General features: G+C 41.5%; 1 protein-coding gene across 5 annotated transcripts in view; it reads right to left on the bottom strand.

Moving 5' to 3' along the window:
• Positions 1-18817, bottom strand: part of MAP4K3 (mitogen-activated protein kinase kinase kinase kinase 3) — a 117750-nt gene extending 98933 nt beyond the window's left edge. For all 5 annotated transcript variants that reach the window (XM_053458747.1, XM_053458751.1, XM_053458746.1 and 2 more), the window contains exon 1: positions 18394-18817. In XM_053458747.1, coding sequence (XP_053314722.1) covers positions 18394-18489 — 96 coding nt within the window. In that variant the 5' untranslated portion in view covers positions 18490-18817. The remainder of the gene's footprint in view (positions 1-18393) is intronic.
• Between the last annotated feature and the right edge of the window lie 779 nt (positions 18818-19596).

The raw sequence follows: 19596 nt of genomic DNA, 5'->3' as shown, positions 1-19596 counted from the left end.
AAAAAAAAAAAAAAAAAAAAAAATAAGGGTATACCAGGGAAACAGCACAGAGCGCATACCAGCGAAACAACATAGAACGCCAGGCCGGCACGAAACTCAGCAAAACAAAGTACGTAATGGAGAGCGTACATATAACCAACATGCAAACTAGCAGTAACGGCCAGCAGCGAACGGTAGTCCAGTGAAGAGTAGTTACGCAGGTGAGAGAGTAACCATGATGACAGCAGCGGATCCGTCCGGAACACTTGTAGTCGCGATGCGAGGTATGCGGTGTGATGTATAAGGTCGCAGCGTTACAAATAAACAGAGTTACTCACGACCACCTATTCCTCTATGGCGCCCAGGCGGCGAGAGATGGGAATGGGAGCGGGAGCACCGCGAGGGGAATTCCGTCGTGTGGGATCAGGGCGAGGAGGCCGTTGAGGTCGCGGTCGGGGGAGCAAGGTCGCACCGAGGGCCGCATCCATGTCGACCCAGTCCGAGATCTGCAGGTCTGGCAAGCTAAGGTGTTGGAGAACAGTAGGGACGTCGTGATGGTGTCTGATGGTAAGGGACCGGTTGTCAAACCTGATCACGAGGGCGAAGGGATGACCCCAACGGTATGGGATCTGGAGCCTCCGCAATTCGGACGTCAATGGTGCCAGGGCCCGCCGCGCCTGCAGGGTAAGGTCCGACAGGTCCTGAAAGAAGGATATCTGGTGACCTTGCAGCGGCCAGGTGCCAAGGTCCCGTGCTTTAGCCATTATGGCTTCCTTCAGGCGAAAGTCAGAAAGGTGGCAAATGATATCCCTCGGCAGCGCTCCCGGTCCGCCTCTAGGACGAAGAGCACGGTGCGCCCTGTCCATCGGCACTGGAGTATCAGGCGACCGGTTCAGGAGACCGTTGAACAGCTCGGTAAGTATCGCCAGGAGGTCTTCAGGGGTGTCCGACTCAGGCACCCCGCGGACACGGATATTCTGCCGGCGGCCCCGGTTGTCTAGGTCCTCTACACGACGACGAAGCTCTCGCAGGTAAGCTGTGTGGCGGTCACTCGCCTGCTGAGCATTTGTCGTGGCGCGGAGATGGCGGGAAGAGGAGTCCTCTAGGGCCAGGACCCTCTGTTCCAGCGAAGACAAGTCAGAGCGAAGAGCCGAAACTTCATCACGCACCACTTGTTTTAACTCCGTGATGAGCAAGGAGAAGTCTGACTTCCAGGGTGCGGAGGAGAAGAGCTGCAGAACCTCCGGAGGATGAGATGAAGAGAGCGGTCGAGCCGCAGAGGCCGAGTCATCCATAGAGGAGGAACTGGCAGGCGATGCAGCCTCATGGTCGTCCGGGGCCTGCGAGGCCAAGTCCGCAGGGGTCCGGAAATATTCCCTCAAGGAGGCCGAGGTCGAGCGGGAACGTTCACCCGGGATGGAGGGGTCGGTGGCAACCTTCCGTGAGCGGCCCATGGCAGATTCGGAGCAATAATGCAATAAAAATGTGCGAGCGGCGGCGGAGCAGTCAAATCATGCGGCCATCTTCCTCGGCGGTCAGACACGCCCCCCCTTATTCATGCTTTAGTTACGGGTCTAGCTTACATTTAGCGAAACTCAGGAAGAGCAGCTGTGAACTTGGAATAAAGCTGAGTGCAAGCATCTGGGGAATTTAATATACGGTGACGTGCCAACGTTTTCACTATAGTAGGGGATGCACGCCAATCAGTTATATATATATATATTGACCACAACGTCAATGTAAACATCTTTATTGAGTGGGTAGAACAGAAGTTGAACAGCCACCCAGCAGACGTTTCTATTTGTTTTTCTCATATAACATTATGATGAATAGGTACAGCTTAATTCGTTACATGTTGTATTGGATATAGCTTTTTTGTTTTTCAGCATAGCAGACAGCGGTGTTTGCCACTCTTTAATGCCAATCACCAAGAACATCTGTAACGAATGTATTTAAAGATAAGCGCCTAGCAAAGCAGCTTGTTTGTCTGTGGCCCTGTCTTCAATGGTGACGGATTATTGCGGTTTAACGCGCATGACATCTCACTGCAATTTAAAATGCTTTGAGATCCGTGGATTAGGAGGATGTTATGATATCTTGTTAAAGTAGAAAACAATGTATTGAGGTCATTATAATGTACGCCTGAATGGAAATTAATGGTAAATAAAATTTCCACTGAGTAATCCAAGACGGTCACATGATCGCCAACGTCTGTCGCAAATCTCAGATTATGGGTCATATATATATATAAAGCCTCCTCGAAGTTCTGAGCACCCCAATGCTCCCTTTTTAATGGAATATTTTGGACATTTTTCTATACTGTGGTGCGGTTCCTACTAAATCAGCCCGTACAGCTTCCCAGATTGCAGTAGAAATGTTGCAAGGTCATTCTAGGCAGGCTGCCAAATTACAGGAACTGCTACCGAATCCGCATGGAATGTGCTACCCTGAGAAGGAATGTAGAAGAGAATGAAAGAAAATATTTGATTGGAGGAATTGATGGAGGCGTATCTAAACAGAGAATTAACCCCACAGACCCTGTCTACCTTACAGAATTCTATCAGACATACTTAGGATCCCCGCAATCCAACCAAAGAATAAAAAAATGTATATGTAATATTATGTTCTATGCGAGTGTCATCAAAGTGTTAATGTAGAGAACTGCATGGTGGCCAAATAGAATGTCGCTGCATGGACCATTAAGGCAATGACATAATATGATGGCGGTAGTAGCCTCAGCTGACATCCGAGGAGGATGTGGAGCCACAATACACATTTCGCTATTTTTGAGATGACTCGTAGCATGTGTAAGGGTGTCTGACACAGATTGCAGCATCGGTATGTGTGTGATTAAGTTGCATGCTGCGTCACGTGATGCAATCTGTACCATGTTCTGATCTTCACGAGACTTCCAGGTTGCAAGAGATAGCACAGAATGATGGGAAGGAACGGACGGGAAATTATACTATATTCTTATACTAAGAATAAAGTTTATGTAACGTTTTTGTACTAAATATTACATACAAACACATATAAAAGTGTGGTGGGGGTTCCTTCAACAGAAGAAGATCTCGTGATGGCAGAAGTCTAAATGGTTTAGGTGATTAAGTGCTTGGCAAATATTTAAATGTTCTAGTTTGTTGGCACTAATGCAAAACATTGCCAGTAAATCTCTGTACGGACACACGCTGAGCACTTTTTGTATAATCTATGTTAACCCATGAAATGTCTATAGTGATGTTTATAATACGAGAAAGGCTGATAAAGTGGATCTTGAGTGTCTCGGGCTAACCAAGCAACACAGAAGAAGAATATCTGTAGCCTACAGAGCTTTTAGTTTCATTACATGAATTTACTTACATAGCCTCCAGGCCCAGACTGGCCATCTGGTGCACTGGCAAATGCCTAGTGGGCCAATGTGATCCATACTCATCCGATCTGCTGTGCCAGCTGGAAACGCCTGGCCGCACTCTGCATGAGTATATAAAACGCACACAGGACAGCGCATATCCAGCTGGCAACTACAGGTACGACATTCGGCAGCTGCTGGCCTTAAACTTCCAGAGTCACCTCGTCATCCCTCTGTCTGACCCTGACCACCTCCAATATTTATTATTCCTCAATCACTATAAATGTAGTAGGGGGTATTATTTTATCACAGTAAGCCAACTTCAGCAGGAGAAGAAAGCCATTCCTGTATATATGTCAAGTTAGAGTACACGTTGCATTCCCTCTGGATTAGAAGACTTCAGGGTCCTTATTGGGGCGCCAAACACCCAACAGCAATTATCCCATTAGTCGGCTCATTATCTCCCTTAATATGTCCGCCCCTTCCTGGGATCCTGTGCGTCGATCCTCGCCATGTTCCTCCACTGACTGGGTCTCCAGTATCTAAACTTGGTCTTTCCAACACCTGGCATTCTGACCATGGTTAGCCTGACTGTCTGTGCATAACCACTAGGTAGGTTTAATAAGCACATTGAACGTAAGTATGGAAAACATCTTGCTTCTTCTCTTGATTTCACTACATCCCCTGCAAGATCTTGTTAGCAATATTCTGCCAAAAACTAAGCATACATCAGTATTTGTGTATTTAAAGGCCCCAATGTATTTTGCAGGTCTATTTACAGTGGGCTGACACACCATATAAACACAGGACCAGACAAATCTCAGGAGCCAGCTAGTCATGGCCTCTAAAAATTTACTGCTGTACATAAACTTCTGTGACATCTTCTAACATATCTCTTTACGACTATTTAATAATCTACAACATCTACATCAATCTTCACCCTAAAGTTTGCAGAAATTTGTATTTTTTTCCTTTTGATCCAATGCACAAAATAACTAGCCTTGAAAGCCCTTAAGTGCCTTAAAAGAAAAGATATTTTTTGTTGGAGTTCACTTTACCATACTCCCAAACTGAGAGCCTTCATTGGGGGGCACAGGAAGAAGCAGGGCAGGATTAGAGACAGGACAATCCACTGACCTTACCCATCTGGTCGCCTGCCATTGTATTTTTTTTTAATCAGCCCAGTTCCTTACTAAATATAAAAATGGGACAGTAGGGCAATTTTGCTAGTAAGCTCCTGCTTAAAACTTTATAATGGTTTTAATGTATTTATTCATGTTGGGCTTGAGCCCAACACCTGGTTTGGCCTGGCTCAGCCCAGCACATCAAGAGCTGAAGAAATCGACCTGGAACTTTGGTCTCAATGAACATCCATGTTCAAAAGGGCTTAACGTTGCAGGTAAGTCCAGCTTTAGCACAGATCAACAAGCGCCCTGCAGGTCCACCCTGTGCTACTTGCCTATTTCTATATGCTTCTATTTGTTATTCACCATATGGCAGGATCAATGTGATTTGCATTAGTCACTAGTAAAGAAGCCCGGTCGCAACAGCCTCTAAATATTGCCTGCTCTATATTTTATTGACCTCTATGAATAAATGTCAAGTCAATATTTTGTGGTTGGTTCTTCATTTCTACTTATTTGTCTATAAAGTGTAAAGAACCATTTAGCAAACAATGTTACCCTTTATGTGAAATGGGTACAACGCACCTTATCTCCACTCTTTTTGTGTCTCTCACCGATAGAACTTCCTTAGCTTTTCATCCCAAACTTTGTGTACAGCTTTTAATCGTTTATTGCTGTTTAATGCGAACATCATAAGCCCTTCCGCATTTAGACGGAGTTCATGCTCTGAAAAGCATACAATTTAACTTTGGCTAAGACGTGTCTAAGGTCACAAGGAGCTTATGCCGACGCTGAATCATAGTTCCTTTTACAGAAAGAATGCCCGAGTCCACATATTACATTTTCCTTACGTCTGAAGAAGGGAAGCTGTGGTCTTAAAAAAAAACTTTTTCAACTTCACATCTCGTTCTATGAATATGTTGATCCACTGAAACAAAATATTACTGTAGCCAAAACCTCACAGCCAAAAATATGTAACCTTGCTGGAATGATAAAATAAATTAGGCCGGGAATGTCAGAAACGTTTCAAGGTCAGCAGTTTGAAGAAATCTCATTCCAACCAGTAAAGGAGTTTGGATAAGAATCAGCAGTGGGTCAGATGACAGGAATAACAACGTGACAAACAAGTAAGCTTAATATGACAAAAAATGATGGTTCCTTAATAATAAGTATCGCATAGAACCAAAAATGATCAAATATCGTAATTTATCTTTTTTAACCAAGTCAATGTTTTTTTTGGAGTAAATTCCATTGACTTCTAGCAATTAATGTTAGGAATGCAGAAAGGCAGGATGCTAGCATTTGAAAAGGAACATGGAGACACTGTCTGAGCCCCACATCATAAAAGGACATATTGAGTGGCATTTCCAAAGAAGAAGATTAAAATGGAACAATCGCCTAAATCCTTCCTCATTTCGATCCAATTTTGTTCATCTGGATAATTCAGGAGGTGCCAATTTGCTACAACACCACACAGTTCTGCCCCAGATAGGGCTCTCCAACTAACGCCACCATCTTAAAGCCCCACCAACAGTTAGGCAGCCCATCTACTTTGGGGCTACACCTTAGGTAGAATATAAAGGTGTAATCTGAAGGGGGGGACCCAACGACATACAGTTATTACAGGTGGGAGACCCTATTAACTAAAACAATAAAAGGAAATAATCTGAAGTTGGAAGACACAGGAAAAATGCAAGTCCAGATGCAAAAACCTGGAAACATAACAGAATGCAGGAAATAAATGTAAGAATATACATACGACCCACAGATATATCTTGAAGAATAAATCAGAAAAATATTCATCAAGTTTACAAACAGTGGCTGGGCCACCACACTGTAGGTCTCCACCACACAGGGATACCCAAGGCAATTGACACACATATTTCTTCTGCCAATTCAATTTATCAAATTATTACCTCAGAGAGAAAGGACATTGAAAAGTGGGTACAAAAGTTTCAATACAGAAATAATTTCTTCTTCATTTCCGCTTTTAGTGCGATTGTAAGTTGCTGAATATCCAGCCCAAATTAAATGTATAGGGATAAATTTCCATTTCAAGCACAATATATGTGACAGCTACCATCTGAAGACGTCTTTTTCTCTTTAATGTGGTATAATGCCAACTTGTGATATTCTATGCTGCGTTAAATCAAGTAAATGAAACAGAACGAAAATGTTAAAAAGTCTAGAACAGATGGGATTCGGCTACTTGTACTGAAAAGAAGAAATATAAGACGTTAAATTACTTAACATGCTTGCGATAACACGCTGACACATGCTACTAACTATTACCAGAGAGAAAAATAAATCATTCCAATAATGGACAGACCATTGCTAAGGCACAAAAAAAACAACTTCTGAATTGCCTACTTGAAAAAGGTCTGAAAAACGATCATTATGGTGGTAGATTTTAATACACGCATGCGTCAGGCATACAGCTAATCTAAGATGAGAAAGACGAGACCAGAGACCGATTAATCCTTAAATCAGGAAAAATAGGCAGACTAGACGGGCCGAATGGGTCTTATCTGCTGTCGAATTCTACGCTTCCATCTATTTAAGGAGCTTAATTAACTCAGAAACTGGGCACAGGGTCAGCTTTCCTGAAGGGTTTGCTTAAAAGCTAATGTTCATAGATATCTGATGCATGTAATATATAATATCTATATATGATGTTATATTATGGCAGTTTGTTTAATTAAATGCGTTTTATTACAGTGTTTGTGTGTGTGTTCATGGGTTGGTCAGGCGTTATAAAGTAACTGGTGGGTAAACTAAAGAGTTCAGCGTGCCAATCCATTACCAAGTAACAGATATCTTATCAGTAGTTTTATATGAAAAACAAGAACAACCCTAGATTTTTAAATGAATATTTCCATTCACAGACATGAAATATGTCGGCAGACAGAGGAATCTGGAATGTTAAGAAAGAAATAAATAAGTTGCTGCTTCTCAGAAACCCTCGGGGCTTCTCAAGCCATATGCAGCTTTGGAGAAGGCACATCTTGATTTTCCAGCTCGGTAAACATACCCAGACGTAAGCTGGCATGTATAACCGAAGCTCGCTGTGAAGTAAAGGTGAGCTGGAATTAATATGAGAACAAGGGCAGGATCAGAGCGGAATGATATGTACAGGACCTTTACATGGAGCTTTTACAAAGAAAAGAAACATTTCTCTTATAAATTCTTATAATCGATTTCCATTATGTGTCTGTGTTCAGGGTTCAAGGATGGAGTTTGACTGGGGAGGGGTTGAAACAAAAAAAAAACATATATATATATGAATAAGGGCTTTTTTTCTCCATTATTTTGATCTTAACAATTAGTATTACATATTATATAAACATGTCAAAAACATATATTGTTTGAATTATTGATGTGGTGTTTATTGTTGCATTTCGAGAAGGGGAAATACATATTTCATATTATTATGATTAGAATGAAAAATGTGTAAACTATGTTGTAAACGGTCATATGTTTACAGGAAAGAAAAAAGAAATAACCTATGCATAGAATTTATGTTATCATATCCATATACAGCACTGTAACATATGATGGCATTATACAAGTCAAGAAATAATAATGTTATCCAGAATTTGGCAGGCAATTAAATAGTTAATCTAGAGTGAGGTGACCAGAAATGTAAACAATCATGTTGACAGAAGACAGGGTGCTCCAGACTGCACACTTACTGCAACTCCTGGTATGTAACAGCTTCATATATTATCTTATCTCCTTTCAGTTTCACAGGCAGTCTCTGGACATTCTTAGAATGCCTTTACAAAATTACAGACACTCTATCCACCCACGTGTTAACATTCTAGTTTACATACATGTATACCAAAACTTACAGAACGGTGTTACAAATAAGTGTTTGTTACACTAAGTGTTTGTTGTCACTAAGTATTTTGGAATGTTAAAAAACAATATTATACCAAACTTTAAAAAACATAATTCATTAAAAAAAGAGAACAATTACACCACCACATATCTGGTTAAAAATACAAGGTACAGGTCATTTGTGGCAAGTACTTTACATAAATACATGAATTTGATGCTCCAGAAAATATTAACAGTTTATTACGTTAAGAGACAGACTTATGACTTGTGATTTAATGTATAGATGCTCAACAATGCCTTGCAGTATCTAGAGACCCCATGACCCAGCTTAGAATCTCTTCTTCTAAAGGCAAACGGCTTTATTATTTTTTTTTTGTTACAGGTAAAGAATGAACACTAACGTACTTAAAAAATACTTCAGCATGTCTTCTTTATAGAGGGGGCTGTGTGGGACACCAGGCTCTTTCAAAGAGGCAATCAAACCATCATATGCACTTTAATAGCTTAAAGATCCCTTTAAATTTACATGGCGGCCTTTTTGCCAATGCACCAAGGGTTCCATAGAATCTCCCCATACACATTTGCCCCTTTCCTCATCTTACAGCTAGCTGCCATGTCGGAGATGTGTTGGGCTGTTCAGACCTTGTGTGCGTGCGTGGAAAGAGCTCGCATTGGCTTGAATCAGTGGAAAGAATTGTCGGACCATGGAGAAGGAGTGCAGCTGCAGATTTTCCCCTTGGTACCAACCTTTTCCCCTCATTTTGAAGAATGCATATGGAAGTACTTTCACAAGTAGTGTTTGTCTAGGGAGGTCAACAGGGCACCGGAGTGCACAACCATGATCACTTGGAAAATCAGAGGTCTTTGCTGAAAGCATTGGAATTTTGAGATAGAAATCTGCCAACTAATGCAATATTTAACTCATTTTAACATTTACTCTTCTAGGTTTGCTCAGATGAACCTTATGAATAACAGAAACATACTATTTAACAGTAGATACTCTCTTCTCTCCCCATTTTTTTATTAAAGGACTCAGAACTTAAATCACTCCTTGGTCTTGTCTTAGATTCAGGATATATAAAAAAAAAAAAAAATCACCCACGCCAAAATAAATTAATAAATGTCAGTGTTATGCACTGAAGGCTTTACAATTCAGACTAATTAGCATTTTAAGTCACACTAGTATTGGTGTCAAATTATTTTCATCGAGTTCACATGAACTGATTTGTTGAAAAGTCTACCTCTTTAATGCACTTGACTCACAGTCAGACAAACCCTCTAAAGAACTAACACTATATTTAAATGTTTCTGAGAGCAATGCCAGGCAATTTCTTTGTATTTCTCCCATGAGCGATCAAACACAGTAGTTTGTGTAATTATGGTCTTGTCTGGCAACCTCACTTAAAGAAACATTTTCAAGCTGGGGGTTAAGTCATTCAGACAATTTAAAAAAAAATAAAATATATATATATACCGTATATATATATATAAATATAAACAATTTATGTTGGTTGTTTCTGTTTTCTTTAAAAACAACGTCAATCTATACAATTTTGTAAAACTTCGTGCAATCAGCCACTTGAAAAGTCATTGCAATGATCACGTACTGTAGAGCGCAGGGACTATTGAGAAGCCACTCGCAGAAAATGACCATAAAAAACAAACATTGGAATCAAGGATCACAAATGTCTCTACTAATTGCATTAAGGACACCACATCCCTGATCCACAGGCATGACTGACATAAAACACTTGGTCCACCTAGTCTATTGACTGCTTTTTGTTTAAAGCTTAACCTGACCCTTGTCTTATATCAAGGACATCCTTATATCTAAACCATGCATACTTACGTTGCTTCACTGGATTAAGCACGGATGAACACATTTCCAATGTTATGTACATAGTCATTTGCAATACTGGAAGGGTAGGTGCAACTTTGAGCATCAATAATTCCGCTTTCTCCAGATTTTAATGTGGTGGTAAAATTCCAGTCAATGTCTTCAGCTTAGACAGTAAGTGGTGGGAGCAAACTTCAGGCTTCACTTCACCAAATATGAAGACAGAATCTTGTTCAAATCTACTTGCACTCTGCAGCTTTCTCAAAATACCAAGTATAACCTAAAATAACTTTTATAAAGTACTTTTATAACTATTATAAAGTATTCTCAACTGTGGTAAAAACACCAACAGCTGCTATTGATATGACAAAGAAAGAAACGCGACAAAAGAGAAAGCTGGACAGGCAAGCAATATAAATATATCACTAACATAGCTCCAAACATAATTCCAATGAAAAACTATACCTTACGGTTAACACTAATATTTTTGGAGATATTAATCTCGTGTATAAGAGATCATTTCACATCATATTGGGCCTTTTTTTAATCTAATGTTCTTTTTTGCTCTACATTAATCACTAAAGCATGTCTATCCAAATTTAAAAGTATAAACAATCACCCGGTTAGATAGAGGCGCTCAGCCGCATGCTGGGTCAAGAGATATGCAATTTTTCGGTACGTAAAAAAACTAATTTATACTCTATTGACCATTATTGTTAATAGTTTCTTTTGCCATAAGACTGCAGTTCCCCTACAACATTCAAGGGAGACATTAGTCACCCAGTATTTTAGAGGCCTGCTTGCATTGGACTCCAGCTGTCAAAGCTTCACCCTCCATATCAGAGGGTAACATTTCAACCTTGGCATCACCTTCACCATCAAAACAATTACACCGCTTCTGAGTTTTGCATAGCGAGAAGCCTTATGATGGCTAATGACGTAAGTAAATGGTGGAAAGCATGACAGGTGCAGTTCAATGTTGATAAATGTAAAATAATGCACTTAACAATCCAAAGACATAATGTAGTACTAGGGGGCTGTGCTGCCAGCTACAACAGAAGAGAGGGACTCAGCAGTGATTATGGCTGTGCTGGGTTATATAGCTAAAGGCACTCGTAGCAACAGGGCAGAGGTGTTTATACCACTTTTAAGGTTTGAGTCCTTACGGCAGAATTAGCAGGCAGACTAGATGCGCCAAACAACAAATTATCTGCCTATTCTTACAGCTACAACAAAACGCCTGTATTTTATTGAAAAAACCTGGTCAGCTCAGTATTGAGTCACACTACTATAGAAACGCACCCTGAATGCTAAGGTGACATATCATTAGTCTCCAGAAAATACTACTTTATAAGCATTTTGCTTATCAATAAAGTTGTTCGTAATTCCTCACTTCCCTTCAGACACACATACAAGGGTTGTCATCTCTTTCAGTGTTGTTCCTCCTTTCAGTGTGGCTTCCTGGCTGGTGTAACAGTAGCAGTGCTGCTATGCTGCTGCTCTATTGCCACCTGCAACAGCTGCCCCAGCTCGGTTCCTCCGCAGTTCCCTTGCCAGATCCTTCAGTTTCCTGTCCTCATACCTTTAGTTCTCAGTCCATTCTTTCTCCTCCAGAAGCTGGCCTCCCCGCCCCAGTGTCCTTTATGGACCCAGTGTCCTTTAGGACTTCATTAGCTTTGCCATAAAGAAGCAGCTAAGTGTGGTGTTTAAGTAGGGAAAGTTACCCAAAATATCATATGACTGACAATAATGGTTGCCAGGTCTGCAGACAAAGGACAATTATTGAAACAATAAGAGAAAACCAAGTTTTTGTTGATGCTAATCTACATTACTATTAGAGAAAAATATTTTTACATGTGGGTTCCCCTTTAAACTGCACTTCTCTGAATTCAGAGCAGGTTTCCTTTCTCCATATTGACATAAGTGTATCGTTTATTGCTAGTTACACAAAATCAAACTACGCAACTCGGTCACAATGTATCACACAGAGTGATTGGCCCACGAGGAATGACAGGCTTGTATAAAGCAAATCATAACCTTTACTTTTTATGATATGCCTGTCGCTCGGACCAAACATAACAATAAAGCTACAATATTAGAATTATCAATGTCTCCCTAAAATATGGTAGAATGGTAAAAGTGGGAGGAGAGGTTTGGCCTCCTCCCTTGAAGGAAGCTCATGAGGGCCCTGGATATCCAGTGGCTGTGTTGGGGGTAGGCTTTTAAGATATCAAGCGCATAATTTCAACCAGGGAGGGGACCAAGTATCTTATATTTTCTACATAACTTTTAATCCACCCTTTTTATAATTGCATTATAGAATCTCTTGACACTATATAAATAAAATGTAATAAGTGTACCTTATTATTAAGGACTGGTAGGTTGCAGGTTTCCATACGAAAAGTCTGCTATACACACCTAATACAATGAAATGAATAGACATACTTCTAAAAAAAAAAAAAAGACACTTTAAGGTACACTTTGAGTGAAGTGAGTAGCTGGAAATGAATTCATGGCAGACAATAGAAGGATAACGTTACAAAGTAAGTTTCATTTGGATAATATCCAAAAAAACTCATTTTTCTTTTGTTAAATACAGTCTGTCAATAAAACAGGAATTTAGGGATTTGATTGTCACATTTAGACAACTCTGGCATGCGTTAGTGTATGGATCTTTGAAAGCGTTATAAATGTGGGCATTGTTTGCCATTCACGGTATTGTTTTTGGCTTTCTACCAACCTGTTTTATCAGATAACTAAATTCAAAAGAGGAAAGGTCTCTGTTAATCATACAGAAAAATCTCAATAGTGGCTGGAGTCACTAATCCACTTCTCAGTTAGAAAAAAAAATTTATATATATATATATATATATATATATATATATATATATATATATATATATATATATATATATATATATATATATATATATATATATATATATATATATATATATATATATATATATATATATATATATGGGTCTAATAGGCTGACAACAGATACATATTTAGGCCAAGGTCTAGGGCAGGCCCCTCTGGTTGCCATCCATGAGCAGTTCTTCTTCAGCACAGATGTCAATATCTTGCTCCCTCACTAAGCTAAATAGAACCAGGCCATGATGCTATAGCCCAGAGATCTTCACCTTATAGCTGTTAGAGGGTGCAAGAAAATACAAGCTTGGGTGCTGCTTTTAACGGACCCTGCCGCCATGTGAAAGCCACGTACATGAGGTGGGGGGAGGCTGCCACACCTAAATAAGTTGGTGGCACCTGGTTTATGGAGAGGTGTGTGTGTTGCATTACAGGGAGGGTAGTGTCCACCCATATCTATTTTAGTTTGTGGGTCCGTCCTTTAATTCTTGTTTATAGAACAACAGATATGAAAGTGCAAAGTGGTTAATTTAGGCTTTTAAACATAAATAGATGTGTGGTTACGCTTTTACTTAAGGCACATTTACCTGGTTTAGAAGAAACTGTTGTTCTTAACAAAAAAGAATGAAAGAGAATGAAGTCCAAGAGGCCTCCTCATGGCCACTAGACCATTTCTCTTTGTAATGCTTATCTGCAGGGCCAGGCCTCAAATAGCACCCACTTTGTCACCCCATACACGTGCACGCCATCTCTTTTGTTATACATTTAGACTGCCAAGTAAGCATGGATGTCTTGTGCGCGTCTCTCATGCACCCCTGTAAAGTATCAGACCAACGTCTACACATAGGGAACTGTATCTGGGATGACTTCCCTGATCCAGGCATCCCAGGCGGCTGCCCGACTCACCTGACACTAAGCAGAAACTCTTAGCTCTGGCCCCTTTTGCTTAAGTGGCACGTTAGTCTGTTCAGCTGACTAGCATGTCAGTGACATGTCCAGCTGGGATCAGTACTAAAACCTAACAGTGAAGAACGCGTTGGATCCTAGTGAACACAAACCCCAAATTATTGTGCAGATGCACACAGGTCCCGGAGTATACACAGAAACCGGTGGTGTAAACAAAATCGGCTTCACTGATCCCTGGGAAAAAAAATCTACATAAGGCTGTTATTTCAAAGAAGTGATATTAACACGCTATACAGGTCTATATAAAGTAATAAAAAATGATTAGGTGCGCCACCAAATATAGCTTTGAAGTCATGATCTTCCTGCTCCTGGGTTTGAGAAGCACCAGTTCAGGGATATGACAATTTAGGGACTGTTTTGTTTTTATTGGTAATGCACTAAAAAAACACTTTGCAAGAAGTTATTCTTAAACGTAATCCACCTTTACAAATGCCGAATTCCACAAAAGGCTGTTTGCTTATAAAAGAATTATCAAAGCCGAAACCGGCCAACTGTTCTGTAACACTTTGAACAAAGACTCTTTTGCATTACATGTCAATTTTTCTCAGTAAAAGAATGTATTGTAATTACGCTATAAACTTGCACGGGCAAACATTAATCTTGCATTCCTACCTATATTAAAAGGCTTGGTCATTTTTTATTATTATTCCAATTATTAAACAATTGGATCTCACTGTAACCATTTCTCAAGTATTTTCCACTCATCTACCAGTCTCAGCAAACCGCATCACAACATTACAACGTGAAGAGCATGTGGGGGAACTGAAATAGATCCCGTAATAACACTGATTGAGGGACTCAGGACTCAAAGTGAATCTGTCAGTGTAACGTATAGAGGTAAGAGGGTAAGAGGATACTAACTGCCAGACTGTGGGAATTACTCACTAAACAGTGTCATCTAACTGTATTGCCAATGCTCGTATTAAAGAATGTGTCACGCCAATGTTTGTTGTTTTATGCATCATTTAAAAGGCCCTCTGTCCCTCCTTTCTGTGGAGAGCTGCTTGGACCATCACTTCCAGTGTGCTTGTCCAACGGCCAACTAGCGTGTCATCATGCCAAGAAGGTGTCCCAACAACTACATCAACTGACCAAATGCACAAATTAAAACAAAACCCAACAAAAACACGTTGTAAAGTCACTGTGACAATGAAATCAAATATCACACAAATAATGCAAATAATTAAGTGATGCTACAGTTCACCAGCTTCCTTTGACCAAAATACCTCTAATAATTCACAGCTTAGTATATCTTTACCAAGAAGCAGAGGCCGCATCACTGCAATGTAGGCTAACAAATATGAATTTAAACAGTGGTTATCCTCCTTTCTCTTAATTTCTTAATGCATTCTTGGTATACCTTAATACGAAAAGGTAAAAAAAAATCATTACTATCAGATATAGAATACAGCCAGTTCATTCAACAGACGGAGTGTAGAAACCACAAAATAAAAGGCAGAGTAAATAACATGGATACAGAGACGAAAGGAATGTGCGATGCTGCACACCAAGCATGGAGCAACGTCAACAGGAGAAGCAAGACGAGGCCTGCTTGGAAGGACACACGACGTTACCGCTCAGAAACATTCACAATGCTCCATCATTTCCTTTTCCCATGTGTTCCTGGAAGCTGACCCCATCCCATCAGTATTAAAAAAGCAGAATAAAGCAATGACACATGGATTTTCATCCTGACCCTTATCTTTAACTCCAGCAGAACAAGCCAGATTCCTTGTTAGGACATGACTGCTAATAAACACATTGCTGGGAATCTAGTGAAGCCCATTCAATATCACTGAAAAATGCATTTACTCTTTCCCCAAAAATACTGAATTAAGAGCGTTCTAGAATGAGTGTCTAACATGCCGTAATGAGCAAAAAGATCCCTCCTTGTACATATCACACGATATAAATAAAATAAAAATGTAAAAAACGTGTAAAAAAATTATTATAATTTATTAAAATGTAAAAAAATAATTAAGGATATAATGCATTCTGATAACATGAATAGCAATTTGTAAAATGTCTATAAGTATTTTCTGAGCAGGTTACAATACTGCAAATGTAATCTTTATGAATATTTCTACAGGTTATAAAACAAAAGAATAACAAATAAAAATAACATGAAAAAAAGTTTCATATCCGATCCCTTCAAATGTTCATAATCCTCGCATTTCCTCCAGAATAGCCAAGAACATCGCAAGTAGCCAACCTGGGCCACTATCACACAGTACAGAATGTACATTAGATGAAGACTAAGGTATTTTGTTATAAACCACCCCCAAAAAAACCCCAGAAAGTGCAAATTAACTCATTAAAGGGCATAACGTTACACGCTGCACTCCCTTTACCTTGTCTGGCACACCAGTGGCTGTGGATGATGGACTATGCAGTTGAATAACATCTGGAGTGCCAAATATCAAATACCTCTTACCACGATAGTGAAAGGACCATTCATTTCCGTTGGCCATAAGCAACATTAAAGCTTCCCACTAAGAAATATCAGCCTCGGGGCCTGATTTTAAGCAGCAGAAGTATGCAGTGTATGAGTCAATAGACGTGGCTGGTATAGTTCCGTGTGCCAACAAGCAATTTCAACAACAGTTCTCGGGTTTCAGTCCCAGTGTCAGTGTACCATGTGTCACAGCTCACGTTTCGTGTCCTTATACTGTTCCAACACTTACTGGCAGTAACTCTAGGAACATCTCTCACATTTAACACCTTGTGACAGTACCATGGCTGACCCCACTGAGCTACTATCAGTGTTCATCTCCCATTGCCTTTTTGGCAAACTCTTGTTATCTTGTTCCCGCTGCCTTTCTGGCCCTTTGGCACAGTATTAGTAGGCCTTGTTTCTTTTTGATAAAGTCCACCATATCCAGTTGTAATGCCCAAGTTGCTCTACACACTGACGTCCGTCCTCATTCTAAAAGAAGTGTCTCTGTTCTACACAAACGAAACTCTGGCCTCGATTCAGCAGCTGGCATAATGGGCAACAGTCTTTACATCTTCTGCAGTGGTCGACGGGGCAGTAGCCAGACACCAACATCTTGCTCTAAGCAACAACTTTCAGGGGTTTATTCACTAAAGGGAGGGTTGTGGTTTTAACTCTCTCAATTAACTATTGATTATGGAGGCCAACACTGGTAGGTTTCGCCAGCTAGAAGGACTGAGTTGGCTCTGTTTAATGTATAGTTCAACAGGTATCGAGACTTTGAAGACATCTTACTAATTAGTCACACAGGGCCAACCAGGGTCTTCTTGCAACAGAAGCTCACTGTGGCTGGATGTTTATAATGCAAAGGGAAGTGAAGAAGCTGCAATGCAACTGTCAGTCAAACTCTCTTATCAATTCTTTCTATAGTGAATAAAACAAGTTTTCTCTCTGATTCTAGGATTTTACAAACCACCAATCAATTTATGCAAAACTGCCACACAGGGGGCATTAGGGGATTATTCACTAAAGAGGCTAGTGGCAGGAGAGTTGGGGTTTCAACTTCCCAAACCCACTATGCATTATAAAGGGCCATTGCTGGCAAAGCCCTGTTGAAGAATGAATTGGTCTTGTATAAGGCAAACCTCAGTCAGCGAGGTGACTTTCAAGAAACCGACCTGTGGGCCCTACTTGATGTAAAATGATGAGAGAGAGATGGAACTGCAACTGCTCTGCAACATCTACTTCCAACTCCCTCCTTAGGGAATGAACCCCTTATATTTACATGCAAGCACCTCCTGGCCCCACGCCATCACGCCCGCATATCATGCTCTACCTCACAGCTCCTTGCCCCATGGCACATGCCTTCTTCACCACCTTTCAATCACTCAATATATTTCTGCTTACTGCACGCGAAAGAACTTTCCTAACCTTGCACAAGTACCATGCCAGACATGCTATTACCAATTTTGCCCTGCAATCAGGTTGCCACCCTGTCTGGATAAATGGCAACCATGTCATTGCTTCCATAAAGTAAACTTTTACAGCTCTGTGGCAACATCGGCAGGTAGAGGGCACTTACAAACCCCAGCCTTTCTCCTACCACTTGTGGCACACATACAATCGCCCGGTGACATTTAGAAATACCCGGTTACGTATATGTTTTAGCGCCACTGGCACAGACTACCCAGCAATACATCTCTCTTTGCTTGGCATGGTCCTCACATCTGTAGCAGTGCCCTGAGGCTGGAACATACCATTCTATCCTGTGTTATATCCCACTCAAGCCTTGGCACAGATCATACCACTTTAATGTGTATTCATTCCTGCCCTGCTCTGTGGCACATTCCCCCACTATCTGCCTGTGGCAGGGGTACCAGCCCATTCTCCCCCCTGGCAGGGTATATTATTATCTGCCTCTTGTTTACCCGAAAGCCCCCACCCCCCTGCTAAGATGGTAACCCTCGCTTTCTGCCCCAGGGGTATTTACCTTGTACACATCGCCATAGGTGCCGCTGCCAATCCTCTGGATGAGCTCGAAGTCCTCCTGCGGGTTCCTGCGGGACAGGTCACAGCCCGTGCTCATGGTGCCCGCCCGGAGGGGACCCAGACCCCTCTCACGCTCAAAGCCGGGCAGGGGGCGCCCGGAGCCCGCTTACACTCACACCTCTGCAGGAGGGGGGGACCCAGGCACCGCTATAACCTCGGTCAGAGGGATGGACTCTGATCGCACCAGGGCAGGGGGCACACGGAGCCCACTCGCAATCAGCAGCGGGGCACTCAGAGCCCTGTGACGTTAACACCCAGCCGTGCAGATCCGGAACTCTATCACACCCAGATCGGGCCGGGCCTCGGATTCCAGTCACTCGTATAATCGTAGATACGTCCAGGAGCCTGGAGAATACAAACCCCGCAGTTCCTTCAACATGGCTCCCGAGCCGGGCCTGTGCGCAGGCGCAGTGCGGGGGCAGAGGCCTGTGCCAGGGGTGGGGAGAAGGGAAGGGGCATAGTGGGGCACGGGACACGGACGGTAACCGGGCGCACTTTAGGGTATATATTGCCGACGGGGGGTGAGAATCATAGGGGTGACGGAGGAGAATAAATACAGCGACGGTGGGAACGGAGACAATAAGCAGGAAAGTAAACAAAGCACGGGGTATGCAAGCCTGACTGATGCCTATGGGTGGGCACAGGGAGTGATGCACGGTGGGGGGCTGCACAGCTACCATGCATGATGCAGATAGGCATGGGGGCAATGTAACAATGATGCATATGAAACAATGGGGGATACGACATGCAAACACCTCCGTATACGTATTTTGCCTCATATGGCAATAAATAGATTGTCAGCTCACACGAGCAGGGCCCTCTATCCTCTGTATCGATATGTCTTGAAGGGTGTGACAATTATTGTCAGCTTTAAATTGTGTTTGTTAAATAGCCCTATATAAATAAATGTAATGACTCAATGCGCCCATTTGCAGTGTCCCATAGTCCATAGCAGCCACATTAGGTAGGAATGTGGGCCTAATCAATAGTCAATACAGCTGTACTCTCTGGGCGGCCTGGGCAACGATGTATTGCGAAATCTGTGTGTGCCCTGACAAAAATGCCAATTCTGCCAGGCTAGAAAAATAGCATAGGGGATGTAGTTGGGGTGCGGAAGAGAATTGGGCTCTGTTTATAGACGGAA

This window comes from Spea bombifrons, chromosome 3, assembly GCF_027358695.1.
Source record: "Spea bombifrons isolate aSpeBom1 chromosome 3, aSpeBom1.2.pri, whole genome shotgun sequence".
NCBI lineage: Eukaryota > Metazoa > Chordata > Amphibia > Anura > Pelobatidae > Spea > Spea bombifrons.
This window is presented reverse-complemented; position numbering and strand designations above follow the sequence as displayed.